Raw genomic sequence first — 20,030 nt, 5'->3', positions numbered from 1 at the left:
ATCTTTTGTGAATTAAAACTTTATTTTTTTATTATGTTATAGACAGGGCACAGTTATGTTTGGTGACGTTTACTATAGAAAATTGAACTGAACAGTGGTCTAATTAGAACAGTAAATAGTATGGGTTTAATTAGCCCCTATTCCTGATGACAGATTTGATCAGTCACCAGATATTTATCCTTTCCTTTCACTTGACTGTTACTGAAATATTGCCTCTAGTAGGACTGCTTACTGTGCTATAAATAGGTAGCTTGGCAAGAAGCCATAAAGCCCATTGACCAGTGAGACTTGAGTGAAAATTATTGGAAAACCCCCTCTTTGCTTCCAGTCATTATTTCTTCATTTCACTTTTGAAGGTCCTTTCCACAGGTCCCTCTTTTAATTTAATTTTTTTTTTTTTTTTTTTTTTTTGGTTAGATGAGGTAACTTGCCTAAGGGCTTAAGGAAACCTGTGCAATATCTAGTTCAGTCACATGCTGCAGTTTATTAGTATGTCACAGTTTCTTTCATAAACTTTGCTGTTCTCCAGCTTAGAACTTACCTATTAAATTCTGACTTGAACTTTTCTGTACACCAAGAATATGTGGTTTTTGTTTGTTTGCTTCCTTGTTTTTAATTAAGGTATGATGTGTTTTATTAAGAAAAGTCTACAAAATGCAGAGAAACAGCAACAACAACAAAAATACGTTAAAGTCACCCAAATCCCTCACACATAGAGGTAGCAATGGTAATATTTTAATTAACCTCTCACTCCTCTCCCTGTGCATGTACAAAGTATACATGCATGAAAAATGATATAGATTTAATATGATTATCTAATGATTGTCTTCTTCCCCACCCCAATATTTTTAAAATAGAAATTTCAAAAACCATGAAAGTTCAAATAGTAATAAAACTGGCATTTAACAATTTATCATATTCTGGGTGGGACTAGGGAAAATTAAACATTCAGTTGAAGTTCATTTCCTGTCTTTTCCCAACAACATTCATTCCTAGTCCTACTTCCTCCATTCTTAGAGCTAATTTGGTATGTTTCCAGCCTATATACCTCCAGCCTACATACGTGTTCTTTTACTGGTACATTTTGCGTATATACGCCTATGCCTATAGCTTTATCTGTAGAGAAGAGATAGAAAATGATATACGTGTTTTTATTTTAATGTAATTAAACCTATCAGTCTTTTCCCTTATAATTTCTACTTTTATTGCTATATCTAGGATAGTCTTTCATATACCTATTGGTATAGGTATATCCAAGATTAATCTATTAATCTATAATATTTCTAACATTTTATGGTTTCAGTATTTTAACATACATTTCTAATAGATCTGGAATTTATTTTGGTATATTCTGTGAAGAAGTTATCTATGATTTTTAAAAACACAAAACATGCCGGGCATGGTGGCTCATGCCTGTAATCCGAGGACTTTGGGAGGCTGAGGCGGGCGGATCACGAGATCAGGTGATCGAGACCGTCCTGGCTAACACGGTGAAACCCCATCTCTACTAAAAATACAAAAAATGAGCCGGGCGTGGTGGCGGGCACCTGTAGTCCCAGCTACTCAGGAGGCTGGGCCAGGAGAACTGCTTGAACCCACCCAGGAGGCGGAGGTGGCAGTGAGCTGAGATCACATCACTGCACTCCAGCCTGGGTGACAAAGCGAGCCTCCATCTCAAAAACAAAACAAAACAAACAAAAAGCCCACAAAACATTTGTCACATTGATTTGTGGTGCTATACTGTGTCCTTATACTTGATCTGTTTCTGGACTCTTTTTTTTTTTTATTTTAATAGGTCCATTTGTTTATTGCTGTGCCAATTCTCTACTCTTAATTGAGACAATTTTCCTCTCATTTTACTTCCTTTAGAGTTCTTTTAATTGTGTTTAAAAAAACTTGTAACATGAGATCTACCCTTTTAATAAATTTAGAAGCATATAGTACAGTATTGGTAATTATAAGTACAATGTTGAAAGGCAGATATCTAGAACTTTTTAATTTTGCATGGTTGAAACTTTATACCCATTGGACAGTAACTCTTCATTTCCTTATCACCCCAGTCCCTGGCAACCACTATTGTACTTTCTGCTTCAATGAGTCGGTCTATGTTAGATACCTCATATAAATGGAACCATGCAGTATTTGTCTTTTGTGACTGGCTTGTTTCCCATAACCTAATGTCCTCAAGATTCATCCATATTGTGGCATGTGATAGGCTTTCCTTCTTTTTAATGGCTCCATAGCATTTCATTGTGTGTATACCGCATGTTGTTTATCCATTCATCTGTTGATGGATATTTGGGTTGCTTCCATGTCTTGGCTATTGCAAACAATGAGTGTGCAGATATCTCTTTGAGATCCTGATTTCAATTCTTTTGGATAAATACCAAGAAGTTGGATTGCTGGATCATATAGTAATTCTATAGTAATTCTATCTTCCTTCACAATTTTTTAGCTTTTTTTTTTTTTTTTTTTTGAGACGGAGTCTCACTCTGTCACCCAGCCTGGAGTGCAGTGGCACGATCTCAGCTGTCACCTCTGCCTCCCAGGTTCAAGCAATACTGGTGCCTCAGCCTCCCGAGTACCTGGGACCACAGGCATGTGACGCCACGCCCAGCTAGTTTTTTTGTATTTTAGTAGAGATGGGGTTTTGCCATGTTGCCCAGGCTGGTCTCGAACTCCTGAGCTCAGGAAATCTACCCACCTCGGCCTCCCAAAGTGCTAGGATTATAGACATGAGCCACCACGCCCGGCCTCCCTTGGCTCTTATAGGTATTTATGCCACTAGATGAACTTTAGAATCATTTGTTATGTTTCAAAAAATTTTTCTTTGGGGATTTTGATGGGACTTGCTGTAAACTTATAGATAAACTTGGAGAGAAGTAGCATTTTACAGTATTGAGTCTACTCATTCAGGACTATGGTTGTTTCTTCATTTATTCAAGTATATTTTAGACCCCTTAGTAAAGTTTTGTAACTTAATAATGAGCTTTATTTCTTTTCAGGTCTATACCTACATCTATCTATGTACTTTTTACTTGTAATTTCCCTTCTTCTTTGTAGTATTCTGAATTAAGTCAATGGTGGAAAGTCTAGGAGACCAGTTAAACCAAACTGTACTCATAATTGACTCTTCCCTATTTTCTTGGATTCAAAACCTTTATAACTTGGCCAACTATGTTCATATGACTTTGTTTTCTAGGAATGGAGATTCTCTCAGGAGGTTTCACAAATCCTTATGCAAGGTTTCTTGGGAGTTACCTCCAGTCTGCCTGACACACAAGCAAGTCAGAATTTCACTCATGAGCACTTCTTTTTTCTTTTTTTTTCTGAGATAGAGTCTTGCTCTGCTGCCCAGGCTGGAGTGCAGTGGCACAATCTTGACTTACTTCAACCTCCGCCTCCCTGGTTCAAGTGATTCTCCTGCTTTGGCCTCCCGAGTAGCTGGGATTACAGGCACGCATCATCACACTCAGCTGATTTTTGTATTTTTGGTAGACGGGGTTTAGGCTCAAGCGGGGTCCCTGCTATGTAAGTTAGAAAACAGAATAATATAATTGATATTTAGCCAATTTATTTAAATTTAGGAATGATAAAATTTCAGATATAATACTGAGCTTAAAAGCCATCTCGACAAAACCTTAAGGTGGAAAGGCATGCATGTGTCAACTGATTTTCATATAAACCTGTCTTTTTTTTTTATGCAGTCATTCCAAAGCAAAGCATTTTTGGGTAACATTGGTCTTTGTGAAGAGCTTAGAAGATGACTCTGGATTTGGGAGGCTGAGGCGGGCAGATCACCTGAGGTTAGGAGTTCAAGACCAACCTGGCCAACATGGCAAAACCCTGTCTCTACTAAAAATACAAAAGTTAGGTGTGGTGGTGGGCGCCTGTAATCCCAGCTACTCAGGAGGCTGAGGCAGGAGAATTGCTTGAACCTAGGAGGTGGAGGTTGCAGCGAGCCGAGATTGTGCCATTGCACTCCTGGGCAATAAGATCGAAGCTCTGTCTCAATTAAAAAAAAAAAAGGTGACTCTGGAATAACTGGGGAAGATTTGGGATATTTCTACCACATTTGCCTATAATTTATTGGTTTTTTTTGTTTGTTTGTTTGCTTTTTAACATCTAGACCTCAAGAAACACTCGTTCAGATGAAGACAAAGATGGCAACTGGGATGCTTGGGGTGACTGGAGTGACTGCTCCCGGACCTGTGGGGGAGGAGCATCATATTCTCTGCGGAGATGTTTGACTGGAAGGTTAGTGGTGGCTTCACTTGCTCCTGCATGTGGAATGTGCCAGTGCCTCTGGATGGGTGGAGAAGAGAGATAACTTTATATGGCTTTGGAATGTACTGTGATGATGGTGTAACGTTTGCTTTGTCTAAATATTCGTCAACCTAGGTTAACATATTTAAGCAGCAATGGTCCCGTTTTCGTGGGTGTGGCCATGTTGCACACAGGACCCAGGAGCACTGGACACTTTGGGCTTTGAGGAAAGGAAATCCTGGCACTTTAAGTCACTGGTTGAAAGTTGTCAAGAGTTGGAGCAAGAGGTCAAGTCTTCTGAGTTCTGCCCTTGGGTTGCTGCAACTTAATCCAGTTCTTGTTCATCTATTCTGAGCAACCCATCGATTAGGAACATGATGCAAGTTCTGTTTTCGCATTTTAGATATGTTTATGTTAAATAATGTTTGCAAAAATGTAAAATCAGCTTATTTTAAAAAATCTGTAAATTTGTAATAAGCCTGTGCTTATCATTGTTTTTGAGACGCTTCAAGGTAATTCTTTATGGGACAGTTTAATTCCCAGTCAAGGATTTTGCATCAGCTCTTAGGTAAGAGAGAGCCCCAGATTGATGGAATCTGACGTGCTAGTCCTGTACAAAAGAAGATTCCAAGATTATGTCAGTCATCTTCAGATTTGGGATATTGTTAGGCAAAAGAGTAAATTGGCCTTTGCCGATTAGCTTCAAGATACAGAGTAGAAATGCAGGGAGAGCATATTTTGGCTGGAGTTTGGATTTTGTTGAGGTCACTGTTCTACCATACATTAAACAGTGACCAAGTATGTCCTCCAATTTCCTTGAGACATTGCAGAGCAGGGCAGATGAGAGATTGTACATGTGGCCTTTGAGAAGAAAGACTCACCGGTCTACTCCAGGAAGGCCTGGGAAGGTTGCTGGAGGTACTGTGGTAGCATTCCCCCAGGGTGAGTTCTAACTCAGAGCATGGAAGCTTCAGTAAAGCATTGGAGAACTAAATCCAGGGATTATTCTTGCAAAGAGAATGTGTTATGCCTGCTTCCCCATATTTTCACCTTGGTGAGCAGATATAGGCCCTGGTATTCTGTGTCATGCTGTGTAGAAGAATGATGGGGTATCATGTTGTTTTGGGATATATTTATTCTGCCAAGGAGGCTGCAATAGGAGAGCTACACCCTGTGGGCAAGGGGAGGAGGCTTTTTTTTTTTTGGAGACGGAGTCTCACTCTTGCCCAGACTGGAGTGCAGTGGTGGGATCTGGGCTCACTGAAACCTTTGCCTCCCAGGTTCACACAATTCTCCTGCCTCAGCCTCCCAAGTAGCTGGGATTACAGGTGCCTGCCACCATGCCTGGCTAATTTTTGTATTTTTAATAGAGATGGGGTTTCACCATATTGGCCAGGCTGGTCTTGAACTCCTGACCTGAATGATCCATCTGCCTCGGCCTCCCAAAGTGCTGGGATTACAGGCGTGAGCCACCATGGCCGGCCAGGGGGCTTCTTATGTCAAGGGTGAGTTCTTTCCCACTGCTGGCCAGCCACATGGGGGAGAAGTTTCCAGCCTGGGAATGAGTGGGGAAGGGAGAACTTTGGCATCTCTTTCTAAACTTCAAGTCTGAGAAGTCTGAATAATTTGCAATTAGTGGTAGGGTTAGAGTGGGAAAGGTGTGGGATTTATTTGCATTGGTCTTTTTTTTTTTTTTTTTTTTCTAGTACGTACTTGTGTTTGTTAAAGAGAATTTAGAGGAATATATTAAGGACCATGAATAACCACTTTCATCCTATTGTCATACAACTAAAATGTTCGCATATTTATTTATTATTTGGTTCATTTTTAAAATTTCTTTGATTTTGCTTGGAAAATAATTTTGCCAAGTGATATATTTCCAGAAGGCTGAAGGTAGGGAAGGGCAGTTGTTCAACTTCTTCCATCTTTTCTACTCGTACTCAGAAGGGGAGACTTGGGCAAAAGGAGAGGAAAGGGAGGCAGGAGAGTTCTTGGCTTTATTGTTGAGAGCAGGTATTGGTGTTCTCTGTTTGGCAAGTGTCTTAAGCTGACTGTTGTGAGCACTTTGATGGATTTTCTGAGAAATTGCCTTTGCCCTCCCAAATTCCTTGGGATTTCTTGCCTCCAATTCCCTTGAAATGTGCTATTCACAACACTTTGGCTTGGTAATATTGCTCTTTCCTCAGCTCTGAGACTGCTAGACATGCCCCCAGCTTCTCCCTGTTTACATGTGCTAACCCCTCTGTGGCCATCTTGGTAAGTTCCTAAGACAACCACATGCTGGCTCTCATGCACGTGCCCACATCTGGTTCACAGGAAACCCTCATGTAAACTTTGCTAAACAAACTCTTCAAGTCCAGGGAGCCAGTGCTGCAACACCTACTCTGCTTACAGGGGCTGCTGCAGCTGTTCTCTCAGCCCTTAAATTTCTCAGGTGTGAATTAAACACCAACCAACTGTTGGTGACACATATTGAACTCTTCAAGTGGTATCCTTAAAATTTCTTCCTCTTGATTTGGGGTTAGCAGACTGAAGCCCTCATCCCTTCTCCTTGATGGTGCAGAATGAGAGGTAGGCTCACAGCACACCTTTCTCAATGAAATCCTCAGAAGTTCTTCCTGTAAGTCTCTGGCTCCAGAACCTTTTAATTCCCTTGATGTGGGTAAGGAGTTTAACTCCAGTGAATTAAACTAACACATATCCTGCCTTCAAGGTTCTTATATCTAAGGAGACAAACAATAAACAAGTAAACAATCAAATTATATATAATTAAAAATTGTGTCACTGGCCAGGCACAGTGGCTCACGCCTGTAATCCCAGCACTTTGGGAGGCCGAGGCGGGTGGATCACCTGAGATCAGGAGTTTGAGACCAGTCTGACCAACATGGAGAAAGCCCATCTCTACTAAAAATATAAAATTAGCTGGGCATGGTGGCACATGCCTGTAATTCCAGCTACTGAGGAGGCTGAGGCAGGAGAATTGCTTGAACTTGGGAGGTGGAGGTTTCAGTGAGCTGAGATTGCGCCATTGCACTCCAGCCTGGGCAATAAGGGCGAAACTCCGTCTCAAAAAAAAAAAATTGTGTTAAGAAAATCCATAAAATGGTCAGGGAAGCCCTCTGTGCTGGGGCATGTTTATGCTGAGGTATTACTGCTAAGAAGAAATCAGTTATGTGATGGGAAGGGTTATGAGACCAAAAAAGTTCAGATAGTGGGAGCAGCATATGTAAATATCCTGAAGCAGGAAATGAAAACAGCCTTTTATGCCTGCAGAACAATTAGATGAGAGTGAGCAGAATGGGCAGTCCCCTGCTGACTGCCACTGCAGACAGAGCCTTGGTGGGCACAGAGTCAGCCAGCATCCCACCCTGGGCTAACACTGTGCAGAGAACAGTGGATCCTGCCCCACCCTGAGCAACCACTCCTACTTGTGGGGCACACAGAAGGCACTCAGACCTGCATCTGCCAGTGCCCCGCCCCTGAGCCAACACCACCTCCAGCATGACTGAACACACAGTCACCAACAGGGGCCTCCTGCCCACCCCCAGCTGCACTGCCTCTGCCACTGTGGTGAATGCCTACAGAGAGGCAGGACCCCCGGCACCTGGTAGCACTCCACCGTAGCTGCCACTACCATTGCTGCTGATATGTGCAAATGAGTATGGATCCCACTGTCATCATGCTGTGAAATGCTTTGGCTGACATCAGCCATCAGAGTGTAATGACCGGCAGTCCAAAAACATTTTGGCCCCCACAGTGCAGTGGATTCCTAACATCAAGGAGCCAGAGAACAAAGTTGGGGCCCAATACAAGTACCCCAGAATTATAACATCCAGTCCAGGTATTGGGAGCTGAGTGTTGGCCCCCTAAAATCTTTCATAAATGAAGCCAGTTGGCTGAATCCACCTTATACTAGAATCAAGCCCTCAAGGTCATTAAAAAAATAGGATAAAAGAAACAAAATTATGCAAAAAGTCAGCAACCTCGAGGATTAAAGGAAGATAAGCCCACAAAGATGAGAAAGAATCAGCACAAGAACCCTAACAACTCAAAAAGCCAGAGCACCTTCTTTCCAACAGATGACCACCTTGCCTCTCCAGCAAGTGTTCTGAACCAGGTTGAGATGGATGAAGTGACAGAAACAGAGTTCAGAATATGGACAGAAATGAAGATCCTTGAGCTATAGCAGTATGTTGAAACCCAGTCCAAGGAAGCTAAAAACCATTATAAAACAATACTGGAACTGGCAGACCAAATAACTAGTATAGGAGTGTGTAACTGAACTGAGAGAGCTGAAAAACACCATACAAGAATTTCGTAATGCAATCACAAGTATTAATAGCAGAATAGACCAAGTGGAGGAAAGAATCTAAGAGCTTGAAGACTGGCTTTCTGAAATAAGACAGTCAGACAAGAATAGAGAAAAAAGAATGAAAGGAATGAACAAAACCTTTGAGAAATATGAGATTATGTAAAGAGACCAAATCTATGACTTATTGGTGTCCCTGAAAAAGAGGGGGATAATGGAACCAACTTGGAAAACATGTTTCAGGATATCATCCATGAGAACTTCATGGATGAACCCAACTAGCTAGACAGGCCAACATTCAAATTCAGGAAATGCAGAGAACCCCAGTAAAATACTTCCCAAGAAGATCATCCCAAGAGACATAGCCATTAGATCCTCCAAGGCTGAAACGAGAAAAAATGTTAAAGACAGAGAGAAAGGTCAGGTCACCTACAAAGGGAAGTCCATTGACTAACAGCAGACTTCTCAGCTGAAACCTTACAAGCAAGAAGAGATTCTGGGCCAGTATTCAACATTCTTAAAATAAATTCCAACCCAGAATTTCATATCCAGCCAAATTAAGCTTCATAAGTGAATGTTAAATATGATCCTTTTTAGACAAGCAAATGCTGAGATAATTTGTTACCATCAGATCTGCCTTATAAGAGCTCCTGAAGGAAGCACTAAATATGGAAAGGAAAGACCATTACCAGCCACTACAAAAACATACTGAAGAATACAGACCAGTGACACTATAAAGCAACCACATAAACAAGTCTGCAAAATAACCAGCTAACATCATAATGACAGGATCAAATCCATACATATCAATACTAACCTTGAATGTAAGTGGGCTAAATGCCCCAATTAAAAGACACAGAGTAGCAAGCTGGATAAAGAACCAAGACCCATTGGTATGCTTGTCTTCAAGAGACCCATCTCACATGCAGTGACACACATAGGCTCAAATAAAGGGATGGAGAAAAATCTACCAAAAAAATGGAAAACAGAAAAAAAGCAGAGGTTGCAATCCTAGTTTCACACAAAACAGACTTTAAACCAGAAAAATTTAAAAAGACGAAGGGTATTACTTAATGGTAAAGGTTCAATTCACAAGAAGACCGAACTATCCTAAATATATATGCACCCAACACAGCAGCACCCAAATTCATAAAGCAAATTCTTAGAGACCTTCAAAGAGATTTAGACTCCCTCACAGTAATAATAAAAGACTTTAACACCCCGCTGACAATACTAGACAGATCATCAAGACAGAAAATTAACGAAGATATTCAGGACCTGAACTCAGCACTGGATCAAATGAACCTGATAGACATCTACAGAACTCTCTACCCCAAAACAACAGAATATACATTCTTCTCATCACCACATGGCACTTACTCTAAAATTGATCACACAATTGAAAGTAAAACACTCCTCAGCAAAGGCAAAAGAACTGAAATCATAAAAAACAATCTCGGCTGGGTGCAGTGGCTCATGCCTGTAATCCCAGCACTTTGGGAGGCCGAGGTGGGAGGATCACAAGGTCAGGAGATCGAGACCATCCTGGCTAACACAATGAAACCCCGTCTCTACTAAAAATACAAAAAATTAGCCGGGCGTGGTGGCAGGCGCCTGTAGTCCCAGCTACTCCGGAGGCTGAGGCAGGAGAATGGCATGAACCTGGGAGGCAGAGCTTGCAGTGAGCCGAGATCGCAACACTGCACTCCAGCCTGGGCAACAGAGCAAGACTCCATCTCAAAAAAAAAAAAAAAAAAAAAAAAGGAAAAACAACCTCTCAGACCACAGCACAATCAAATTAGAAAACAAGACTAAAAAAATCACTTAAAACCATACAATCACATGGAAATTGAATAACTTGCTTCTGAATGACTTTGGGGTAAATAATGAATTTAGGGCAGAAATCAAGAAGTTATTTGAAACTAATGAGAACAAAGATACAACATGCCAGAATTTCTGGGACACAGCTAAGGCAATGTTAAGAGGGAAATTTGTAGCACTAAATGCCCACATCAAAAAGTTAGAAAGATCTCAATTTAACAACATAACATCACAACTAAAAGAACTAGAGACCCAAGAGCAAACCAATCCCAAAGCTAGCAGAGACAAGAAATGACTCAAATCAGAGCTGAACTGAAGGAGATTGAGAGACAAAAAACCATTCGAAAGATCAACGAGCTGGGTGTAGTGGCTCACGCCTGTAATCCTAGAGCTTTGGGAGGCTGAGGCGGGTGGATCCCCTGAGGTCAGGAATTCAAGACCAGCCTGACCAACATGGTGAAACCCTGTCTCTATTAAAAATATAAAAATTAGCTGGGCATGGTGGTGGGCACCTGTAATGCCAGCTACTTGGGAGGCTGAGGCAGGAGAATCACTTGAATCCAGGAGGCCGAGGTTGCAGTGAGCCAAGATCCTGCCATTGCACTGCAGCCTGGGCGACAAGAGTGAAACTCCATTTAAAAAAAAAAAAAACAAACTTCTCAATAAAGTAGGTATTCAAGGAATATACATCAAAATAATAAGAGCCATCTATGACAAACCCACAGTCAACATCATACCAAGTGGGTGAAAGCTGGAAGCATTCTCCTTGAATACCAGCACAAGACAAAGATGCCCTCTCTCACTACTCCTATTCAACATAGTGCAGGAAATTTTGGATGAGGCAATCAGACAGGAGAAAGAAATAAAGATCATTTAAATAGGAAGAGAAGAAGTTAAACTATCCCTGTTGGCAGATGACATATCCTATATCTGGAAAACCCCATAGTCTCAGGCCAAAGGCTCCCTAAGCTGATAACTTCAGCAAAGTCTCAGGTACAAAATCAATGTGCAAAAATCATTAACATTCTTATACACCAACAGTCAAGCCAGGAGCCAAATCAGGAACACAGTCCCATTGACAGTTGTCATACACACAAAATAAAATACCTAGGAATACAGCTAACCAGGGAGGTAGAATATTTCTACAAGGATAACTACAAAACACCACTTGAAGAAATCAGAGATGACACAAGCAAATGGAACAACATCCTATGCTCATGGATAGAAAGAATCAATATTGTTAAAATGGCCATACTGCCCAAAGCAATTTATAGATTCAATGCTATTTCTATTCAAGTAACATTGAAATTCTTTACAGAACTAGAAAAAAAAAACTATTTTAACATCCATATGGAACCAAAAAACAGCCTGAATAGCCAAGGCAATCCTAAACAAAAAGAACAAAGCTGGAGGCATCATGCCGCCTGACTTACAGCTATACTTCAGGGCTACAGTAACCAAAACATCATGATACTGGTGCAAAGATGGACACATAGACTAATGGAACAAAATAGAGAACCTATAAATAAGGCCACACACCTACAACTTCTGATCTTGACAAACCTGACAAAAAAACAAGCAATGGAGAAAGGATTTCCTATTCAATAATCGGTGCTGGGATAAATGGGTAGCCATATGCAGAAGATTGAAACTGGATCAATTCTATACATCATATACAAAAATTAACTCAAGATCGATTAAAGACTTAAATGTAAAACCCAATACTATACAAACCCTGGAAGACGATACCATTATGGACATTGGAATGGGCAAAGATTACATGAGGAAGACACCAAAAGCAGTTGCAATAAAATCAAAAATTGAAAAATGACATCTAATTAAACTAGTAAGTTTCTGCATAGCAAAGGAAACTATCAATAGAGTGAACAGACAGCCTATAGAATGGGAGAAAAATTTTGCAAACTGTGTATCTGACAAAGGAACTTAAATTTACAAGAAAAAAACAAACAACTCCATTAAAAAGTGGGCAAAGGACATGAACAGACATTTTTCAAGAGAAGACATGTGGCCAGAAGTCATACGAAAAAAAAGCTCATAATTGATCGTTAGAGAAATAAAAATCAAAACCACAATGCGATAACATGTCACACCATTCAGACTGGCTGTTACTAAAAAGTCAGTAAGTAACAGATGCTGGTGAGATTGTGGAGAAAAGGGAACATTTATACACTGTTGGTGGGAGTGTAAATTAGTTCAACCTTTGTGGAAGACAGTGTAGTGACTGCTCAGAGACCTAAAAACAGAAATAACTGTTAGACCCAAAAATCCCATTACTGGGTATATATGCAAAGTAATATAAATCATTTAATTATAAAGACACTTGCATGTATGTGTTCATTGCAGCACTATTCACAATAGCAAAGACATGGAATCAACCTAAATTCCCATCACTTAAAGACTGGGGTCAGGTGTGCTGGCTCATGCCTGTAATCCCAGCACTTTGGGAGGCTGAGGTGGGTGGATCACTTGAGGTCAGGAGTTCCAGACCAGCCCGGCCAACATGGTGAAACCACACCTCTACTAAAAATACAAAAATTAGCCGGGCATGGTGGCGGGTGCCTGTAAGTCCAGCTACTCAGGAGGCTCAAGCAGGAGAATCTCTTGAACACGGGAGGTGGATGTTGCAGTGAGTAGAGATCATGTCACTGTATTCCAGCCTTGGCGACAGAGTGAGACTCCTCCTCCTCAAAAAACAAATTGTAAACTGGATAAAGAAAATGTGGTACATATGCACCTGGAATACTATGCAGCCATAAAAAAATGAGATCATGTCTTGTGCAGGAACTTGGATGAAGCTGGAGGCCATTATCTTTAGCAAACCAATGCAGGAACAGAAAACCAAATACCACATGTTATCACTTAAAAGTGGAAGCTAAACTATGAGAACACATGGACACATACAGGGGAACAACATTCACTGGGACATATTGGAGGGTGGAAGGTGAGAGGAGGTAGAGGATCAGGAAAAATAACTAATGAGTATTAGACTTAATACTTGGGTGACAAAATAATCTGTCCAACAAACCCCCATGGGAAAAGTTTACCTATATAACAAGACTGCACATGTACCTCTGAACTTAAAGGTTAAATTATAAAAGAAAGAGCAATGGATACCATATATATATATATATGTATATATACACACATATATTATATATACACATATATATACATATTATATATACACATATATAATATATATACATATTATGTATACACATATATAATATATATACATATTATATATACACATATATAATATATATACATATTATATATACACATATATAATATATACATATATTATATATACATATTATATACACACATATATTATATATACATATATATTATATATATACATATTATATATACACATATATATTATATATACATATATTATATATATACATATATATTATATATATACTGTTTAGTGCAATATGTTTTCTGGAGTTTAAATGTATGTAGAACTTTAAAAACATAGAAACAATAATATAAAATTCAGAAGAGAGTAAAATTAATTTAAAGTGTTCAAATGTCCTTGAATTTTTCAGAAAAATGTAAAATAGACAATTTACCTTCAACTTTTAAAAGTCTGGGATGCACGTTCAATTTCTAAGGTTACCATTAAAAGCAAAATAAAACAATGTATAACTATTCAGATATCACAAGGGCAAATAGAATCATGCTAAAATACTTGATTGATCCAAAAGGGTTCAAGAAAGGAGAGAAAAAAGAACATAGTGCAATTGTGACAAATTCTAAAACAGTAGATTTGAACCCCAGAATATATATATTTTACATTAGATGTAAATGGACTAATTACTTCGGTTAAAAGACAAAAGATTGTTAGACTATAAAACAAAATTTATGTGGTTTACTAGAGTCAAACCTGAAATACAAGGATACCGAAAGACTGAAGATAAAAGCATGGAAAAAAGCTATAATGTGAACCAAAATGAAAAGAAAATTGGTATACCTATACTAATATCAGACAAAGTAGAATTTAAAGGAAGAAGCATTAGCAGAAATAGAGGAATCATGAAAATATATTAAAACATGGGGATACATCTAAATTCACCCGTATACGGAAGTTTAATAGCCCTGAATACACATATTAGAAAAGAAAAATTGGTTGAAAAAAAAAATGGTGCAAGCTGCCATTTAAGAAGTTAAAAAAAAAAGGAAGAGCAAATTTTAAAAGTATCTGCATATATACTCTCTGTGTGTGTGTGTGTGTGTCTCCACATTCCTTTACTTCAAATATCAGGGATCTGGATTAGAGTCAAAGTTTGATCAAGTCCCTTGTAAATTCAGTTATGGCTGCCTGTGGGAAAAATACCCTTCTTCTGCCTAAAGAGTTGCTGCTTTAGACCTATTGCAGCTTTATGTTATTATGGGGACTGAATAGGAAGCTGCAGTTGAAGGCATTCACAAGAAAAAACATTGCCTTTGTGTCAGTGAATCTCGTTTTTTATTATTTTGTGGCTTTCCTTCATTTGGAGATAGTTTCTGGAGTGTCTGCATTTTATTTCATCTCTCCAGAATACCCTATCCCACGTAGGCACTGAGTGTTTTACAGGGACCCTCACTGAGTGAGACCTTATGTGCCCTTACACTTTTGTCTTAGACTAACTGCCCCTATGCCACTGATTGGCAGGAATTGGCTATATCATCTGCCACTCTAATGTAGTGGGAATTTGTGGATTCTCCTGTGGATCTCTTCTTTACTTCAAAGGCAGACTTCTCCTTTATGTACAGTGAATAGTTTATGTACTCTCTTTTAATTCAGTCTTGCTTACCCTATGTATAGCAATAATCACCTAAAGTTTCTGCCTTGTGTATAACTTCTGTGAATTTCCAGGTACGATACAGAGTTATTCACTTATTAACATACTATCATTTCAATGGGAATTTGTAAGGGGGAAGTTCAATATATATGCTCAGATTACAGTCTCTATTTAAAATCTTTCCTCCTCTCTCCATTTTCCTTAAATTTTTCCCTGAAATTTTACCTCTGCTAATTTGGAAATTATACACTTATCTTGTTTTTATTTTACTGATGATTAAATATATACTTAAAAACCACATTTTAATAATTATTTTATAACTATCTCTGTCATTAGTAATTTCTTTTGATTTCTCCTTATGTAAAATGATGACTGCTTAGGCTTTTTTTTCTTTATTCCCATTTCTTGAGTTTATTATTAGAATTTGGGATTTTATCTTCAGTTTATTGGCAGTTTTTTTCTTTATATCTTTTCTTTCATGGTAGTCAAATCATGGTTGAAACTTAATTGTGTGTGTGTACACATTATTTCAACACTCATTGTCTATCTTAATTGTGTGTGTGTGCACACAAGCAGCATTATTTCAATGCTGATTGTCAGTTGCTGCTTTGAGTCCCCATTTCTTCCTTTGAGCATTCAGTTCTTCAGGTTGAATGATAGCTTTGTTGGCAGAGATACATTTTGAGCTGTGCTTCTGGAATTTTAGTGTGCATATGAATCACCTAGGGATCTTGTTAAAATACAAACTTTGATTCAGTAGATCTGGAATGAGGCCCAAGAGCTTTCATTTCTAACAGATTCCCAGGTGATGTCAGTGCTGCCTGTCCATGGACCACACTTCAAGCAGCAAAATTTTATAGACTTTTTAATTTCAGGAAAAAGTTGTAGGTCTTATACTTTATGAGTTCTTATATATCTGAAAATGACTTTTTCTTGCTTTCACACATAAACAGTGAATGGCTTATTTGAGTATAAAATTCCTAAGATACAACCTTTTCCTTTTAAGACTTGGTAGTTCCTTTTCCATAAAGCTTGGTGTACGGTGTTGCTTATAGACCTCCCAGGCCAGCTGGTTTTTTTGTAGATAACCTATTTTTTAGATAACCTGTCTGCCCATAGGAGTCTTTATTTTTTCCCTTAAGTTCAAGAGTTTTACAAGGCCATGTCTAGCTGTTAGTGTCATAATATTTATTTTACCCTGGCACATGGTGACCAACTTTTTTGGTACAGATTTAGATCCTTCTCTATGGTAGGAAGATTTTTCTTCTATTATATTATTCACTGTTGGTTCTTACCCATTTGTTCTGGCTTTTTCTTCATGAATACCAGTAACTTCTGTCTGTCTTTCACATTTATCATGTTCTCTTTAATTACTTTCCTCTTTTTTTTTTCTTTTTCTGTGCACGTAGGGGTGATTTTCAAGCTGTCATTTGGACTTTTTTTCTTTTTTTGAGACAGTCTCACTCTGTCACCCAGGCTTGAGTACAGTGGTGCGATCTCAGCTCACTGCAACCTCTGCCTCCTAGATTCAAGTGATTCTTCTGCCTCAGCCTCCCACGTAACTGCAGTTACAGACGTGTGCCACCACACCTAATTTTTGTTTTTAGTAGAGATGGGGTTTCACCATGTTGGCCAGGTTGGTCTCAAACTCCTGACCTCAAGTGATCTGCCCGCCTCAGCCTCCCAGAGTGCTGGGATTACAGGTGTGCACCACCACACCCACCTAATTTTTGTGTTTTTAGCAGAGATGGGGTTTCACCATGTTGACCAGGCTGGTCTCAAATTCCTGACCTCAAGTGATCCACAGTCCTCAGACTTCCAAAGTGTTGGGATTACAAGCGTGAGCCACCACGCCTGGTTTGAACTTTTTTTCTGATCTATTAACTTCTAGTGGAGTTCTTTGTTTATTTTTATGGGTACATAGGTGTATATATTTATGTGAGATATTTTGATGCAGTAATACAATGCATAATAATCACAGCAAGGTAAATGGGGTATTCGTCCCTTTAAGGATTTATCATTTCTTTGTGTTATATACATTCTAATTATACTCTTTTAGGTATTTTAAAATGTACAATAAATGGTTGTTGACTGTAATCACCCTATTGTGCAATCAAATACTAGATCTTATTCATTCTATTGAACTATGTTTTTGTACCCAACCTAGTGACGTTTTAAATACTGCTATGGCATTATTTATTACCTAATATTCTTTCCTTCGCTTCAAACCTGCCGCTTTTATGTGTCTGTTGTTTTAACCACCTGCGTCTTATCCTGTATTTTTTTGTCTATTTTTAGTGTGATATCTGGCTAATTCTTACTTATTCTTCAAGGTCATGCTCTTTTAGGAAGCCTATCTTGACTGGTTAAACTTTGGTCTTCCTGTGTTGTGCTTCCATTATAGTACTAAATGGAATATAGTACTTGCATCCATTATAGTACTAAAATTGTTGGCAAATTAGGACCTGTTTTTGAGAAGGGAGAATGACTTCATCATTCCGAGATCTGACATAGTTTCTTACATGTGATGAGGACCCAAATAGCATTTATTGAAGAAGTAAATAAATGAGTGTGTGCTCACTATCGCCTTGCATCTTTTGCCAATGCTCTTCTTTCCGCCCAAATCATCCTTTTCTCCTTGTTCCGGTTGACACATGGTTGATCATAAAAATGCCTTTTGAGTCCTCATTTCTTCCTTTTGCATTCATTGGCAATTCTCACTCTTTACTAGGACAGGGGCGACTCTTCTAGTGTTTCCGCAGGATCTCATGAATACCGTTGTGAGAGTGTTTATTCCACTGTATTGTTTTATTTTTCTGTTTCCACAATTGAGACAAAATTTTAGGTGGCATAGATGGTGTAATTCATCTCTTTATGCTGTGCCCACATTATTATTGATGTATGGTATAAATTTAATACATTTTATTCCATAAATTAATAGAGAAATGAAGTAATGTATTTCTGGGTTGATAAAAAAACTGCATGACTATAGTATGGGTCTGTGGGATAGGTAAGGATGGGTAATTCTATGAAGAATATTGAAAACTATGTTGGGGAGTATGGACTTTTAACAAATATTTAAAAACATCATTTTTTTCAACAATGTACATGTATATAGTTTAAAGAGCCAAATGACTCATGTAGGCTTGAGGTGAAAAACAACAGCCTCTTGATTCCCTTCCTCCCATTTCCTCACCCACCAGGGGCAACTACTGTTAACAATTCTATCTGATTCTCTTGGTGTTTTATCCACATTTCTAAATAACATGTTTATATTGCTGCTTCTTGATCTTTCAGTTGTAGGCACTACTCATTAGAGTCATACTATAGATGAAGATTTAACAATTTTTCACACCTCCTGCTCCTTTCTCTTCCCTTCTCTCTCCCCCTCCCCCTCCTCTTTCTCCTTTCTCAACCTCTCCCTCCAGTCTGTCTTCCAGTCCCATACCCCAGAGTTTTATATAACTTTGACTGGGCCAATATGCAGTGTTTAAATTATTATGAAGGCATATTATTATTAATGCCTTCATTAAACTATTATGAAGGTATATTATTATTATGAAGACATATTATTAAATTATGCCTCTATACTATTCACAGCTATGTCATGTAATATACTGCAATTATTTTTCCTTTCCTGAGTTTTTTTTCCACTAGAGTCAATGATTACCTTGCTTTTTTATTTGCTTGTTTTCTTAGTTTTTACATGCTTATCACTAATTCAGAAAAATGTCATCATTCTAATTTTCACTTCACTAATTTCATTCACTTTTCTAATTTTCATTCACTTTAATTTTCTTTTAGACCCTTCTGGAGAATTCTTAACCTTTAGCTGAGCTACTTGCTGTCTAACAAGAAATTCAGGAGGCATCTTGGAATCTCATTTTTCTGTCATCCTGGGAGGGTCATTTACTTCTTTCCTGTATTAGATCTCCTGTTTCCTAATCACCTTCCTTTTTCCTCCTCATTTTTATGGATACATTCTCCAGAAGCTTCCTGCTTATCTGAAAAGATCTTTATTTTCTTCTCAAACTTGAATGATGATTTTTCCATATATATAGTTATGTAGAAATGATTTTCCCTCAGAAATTTGAAGGCTTTGCTCCATATTCTAACATCAAGTAATGTTACTGAGAAATCTAAAGGCATCTGGATTTCCTGCTCTTTTTTCCTCCTCTCTGGATGCATGTAGAAACATACATTTTCCCCCAGTGTTCTGAAATTTCCTAACATTATGCCTTGGTGTGGGTCTATTTTCATTTGTTGTATTGGACACTCAGAGAGTCCTTCACTATAAAAACTCATTCTCTTCAGTCCTGAAATATTTCCTTGATGATTTCTTCTATTCATTTTCCTCTATTTTCTTTTCTTTTTTTCTTTTTGTTTTTTTGAGACAGAGTCTTGCTCTTGTCACCCACGCTGGAGTGCAGTGGCTTGATCTTGGCTCACTGCAGCCTCCGCCTCCTGGGTTGAAGCAACTCTCCTGCCTCAGCCAGCCAAGTAGCTGTGACTACAGGCACGTGCCACCATGCCTGGCTAATTTTTGTATTTTTTAGTAGAGATGGGGTTTCACCATGTTGGCCAGGTTGGTCTCAAACTCCTGACCTCAGGTGATCTGCCAGCCTCAGCCTCCCAAAGTGTTGGGATTACAGGCGTGAGCCACCGCACCCAGCCGTGTTCCTCTGTTTTCTTGTTGAAACTCCATTATTCAGATATTAGATCTTCCAGTTTTCTCTTTGTTCATTTGCCCTGCCTTCCAGGAGATTTATCTAAATTTATTTTTTCACTCTCTTTACTAAGTATTTTATCTCTTTCTATAC

At 38.7% G+C, this 20,030-nt stretch overlaps 1 protein-coding gene across 5 annotated transcripts in view; it reads left to right on the top strand.

Moving 5' to 3' along the window:
- The window catches only part of ADAMTSL3 (ADAMTS like 3), a 390,466-nt gene that overhangs the window by 113,637 nt on the left and 256,799 nt on the right, over positions 1 to 20,030 (top strand). For all 5 annotated transcript variants that reach the window (XM_024349337.3, XM_024349336.3, XM_024349334.3 and 2 more), the window contains exon 4: positions 4,130 to 4,257. In XM_024349337.3, the coding sequence (XP_024205105.2) occupies positions 4,130 to 4,257 (128 nt within the window). The remainder of the gene's footprint in view (positions 1 to 4,129; positions 4,258 to 20,030) is intronic.

The sequence above is a fragment of the Pan troglodytes genome, chromosome 16 (genome assembly GCF_028858775.2).
Source record: "Pan troglodytes isolate AG18354 chromosome 16, NHGRI_mPanTro3-v2.0_pri, whole genome shotgun sequence".
In the NCBI taxonomy this organism is placed as follows: Eukaryota; Metazoa; Chordata; class Mammalia; order Primates; family Hominidae; genus Pan; species Pan troglodytes.
The sequence above is the reverse complement of the archived record's forward strand: the minus strand, read 5'-3'. Positions and strand labels throughout refer to the sequence as shown.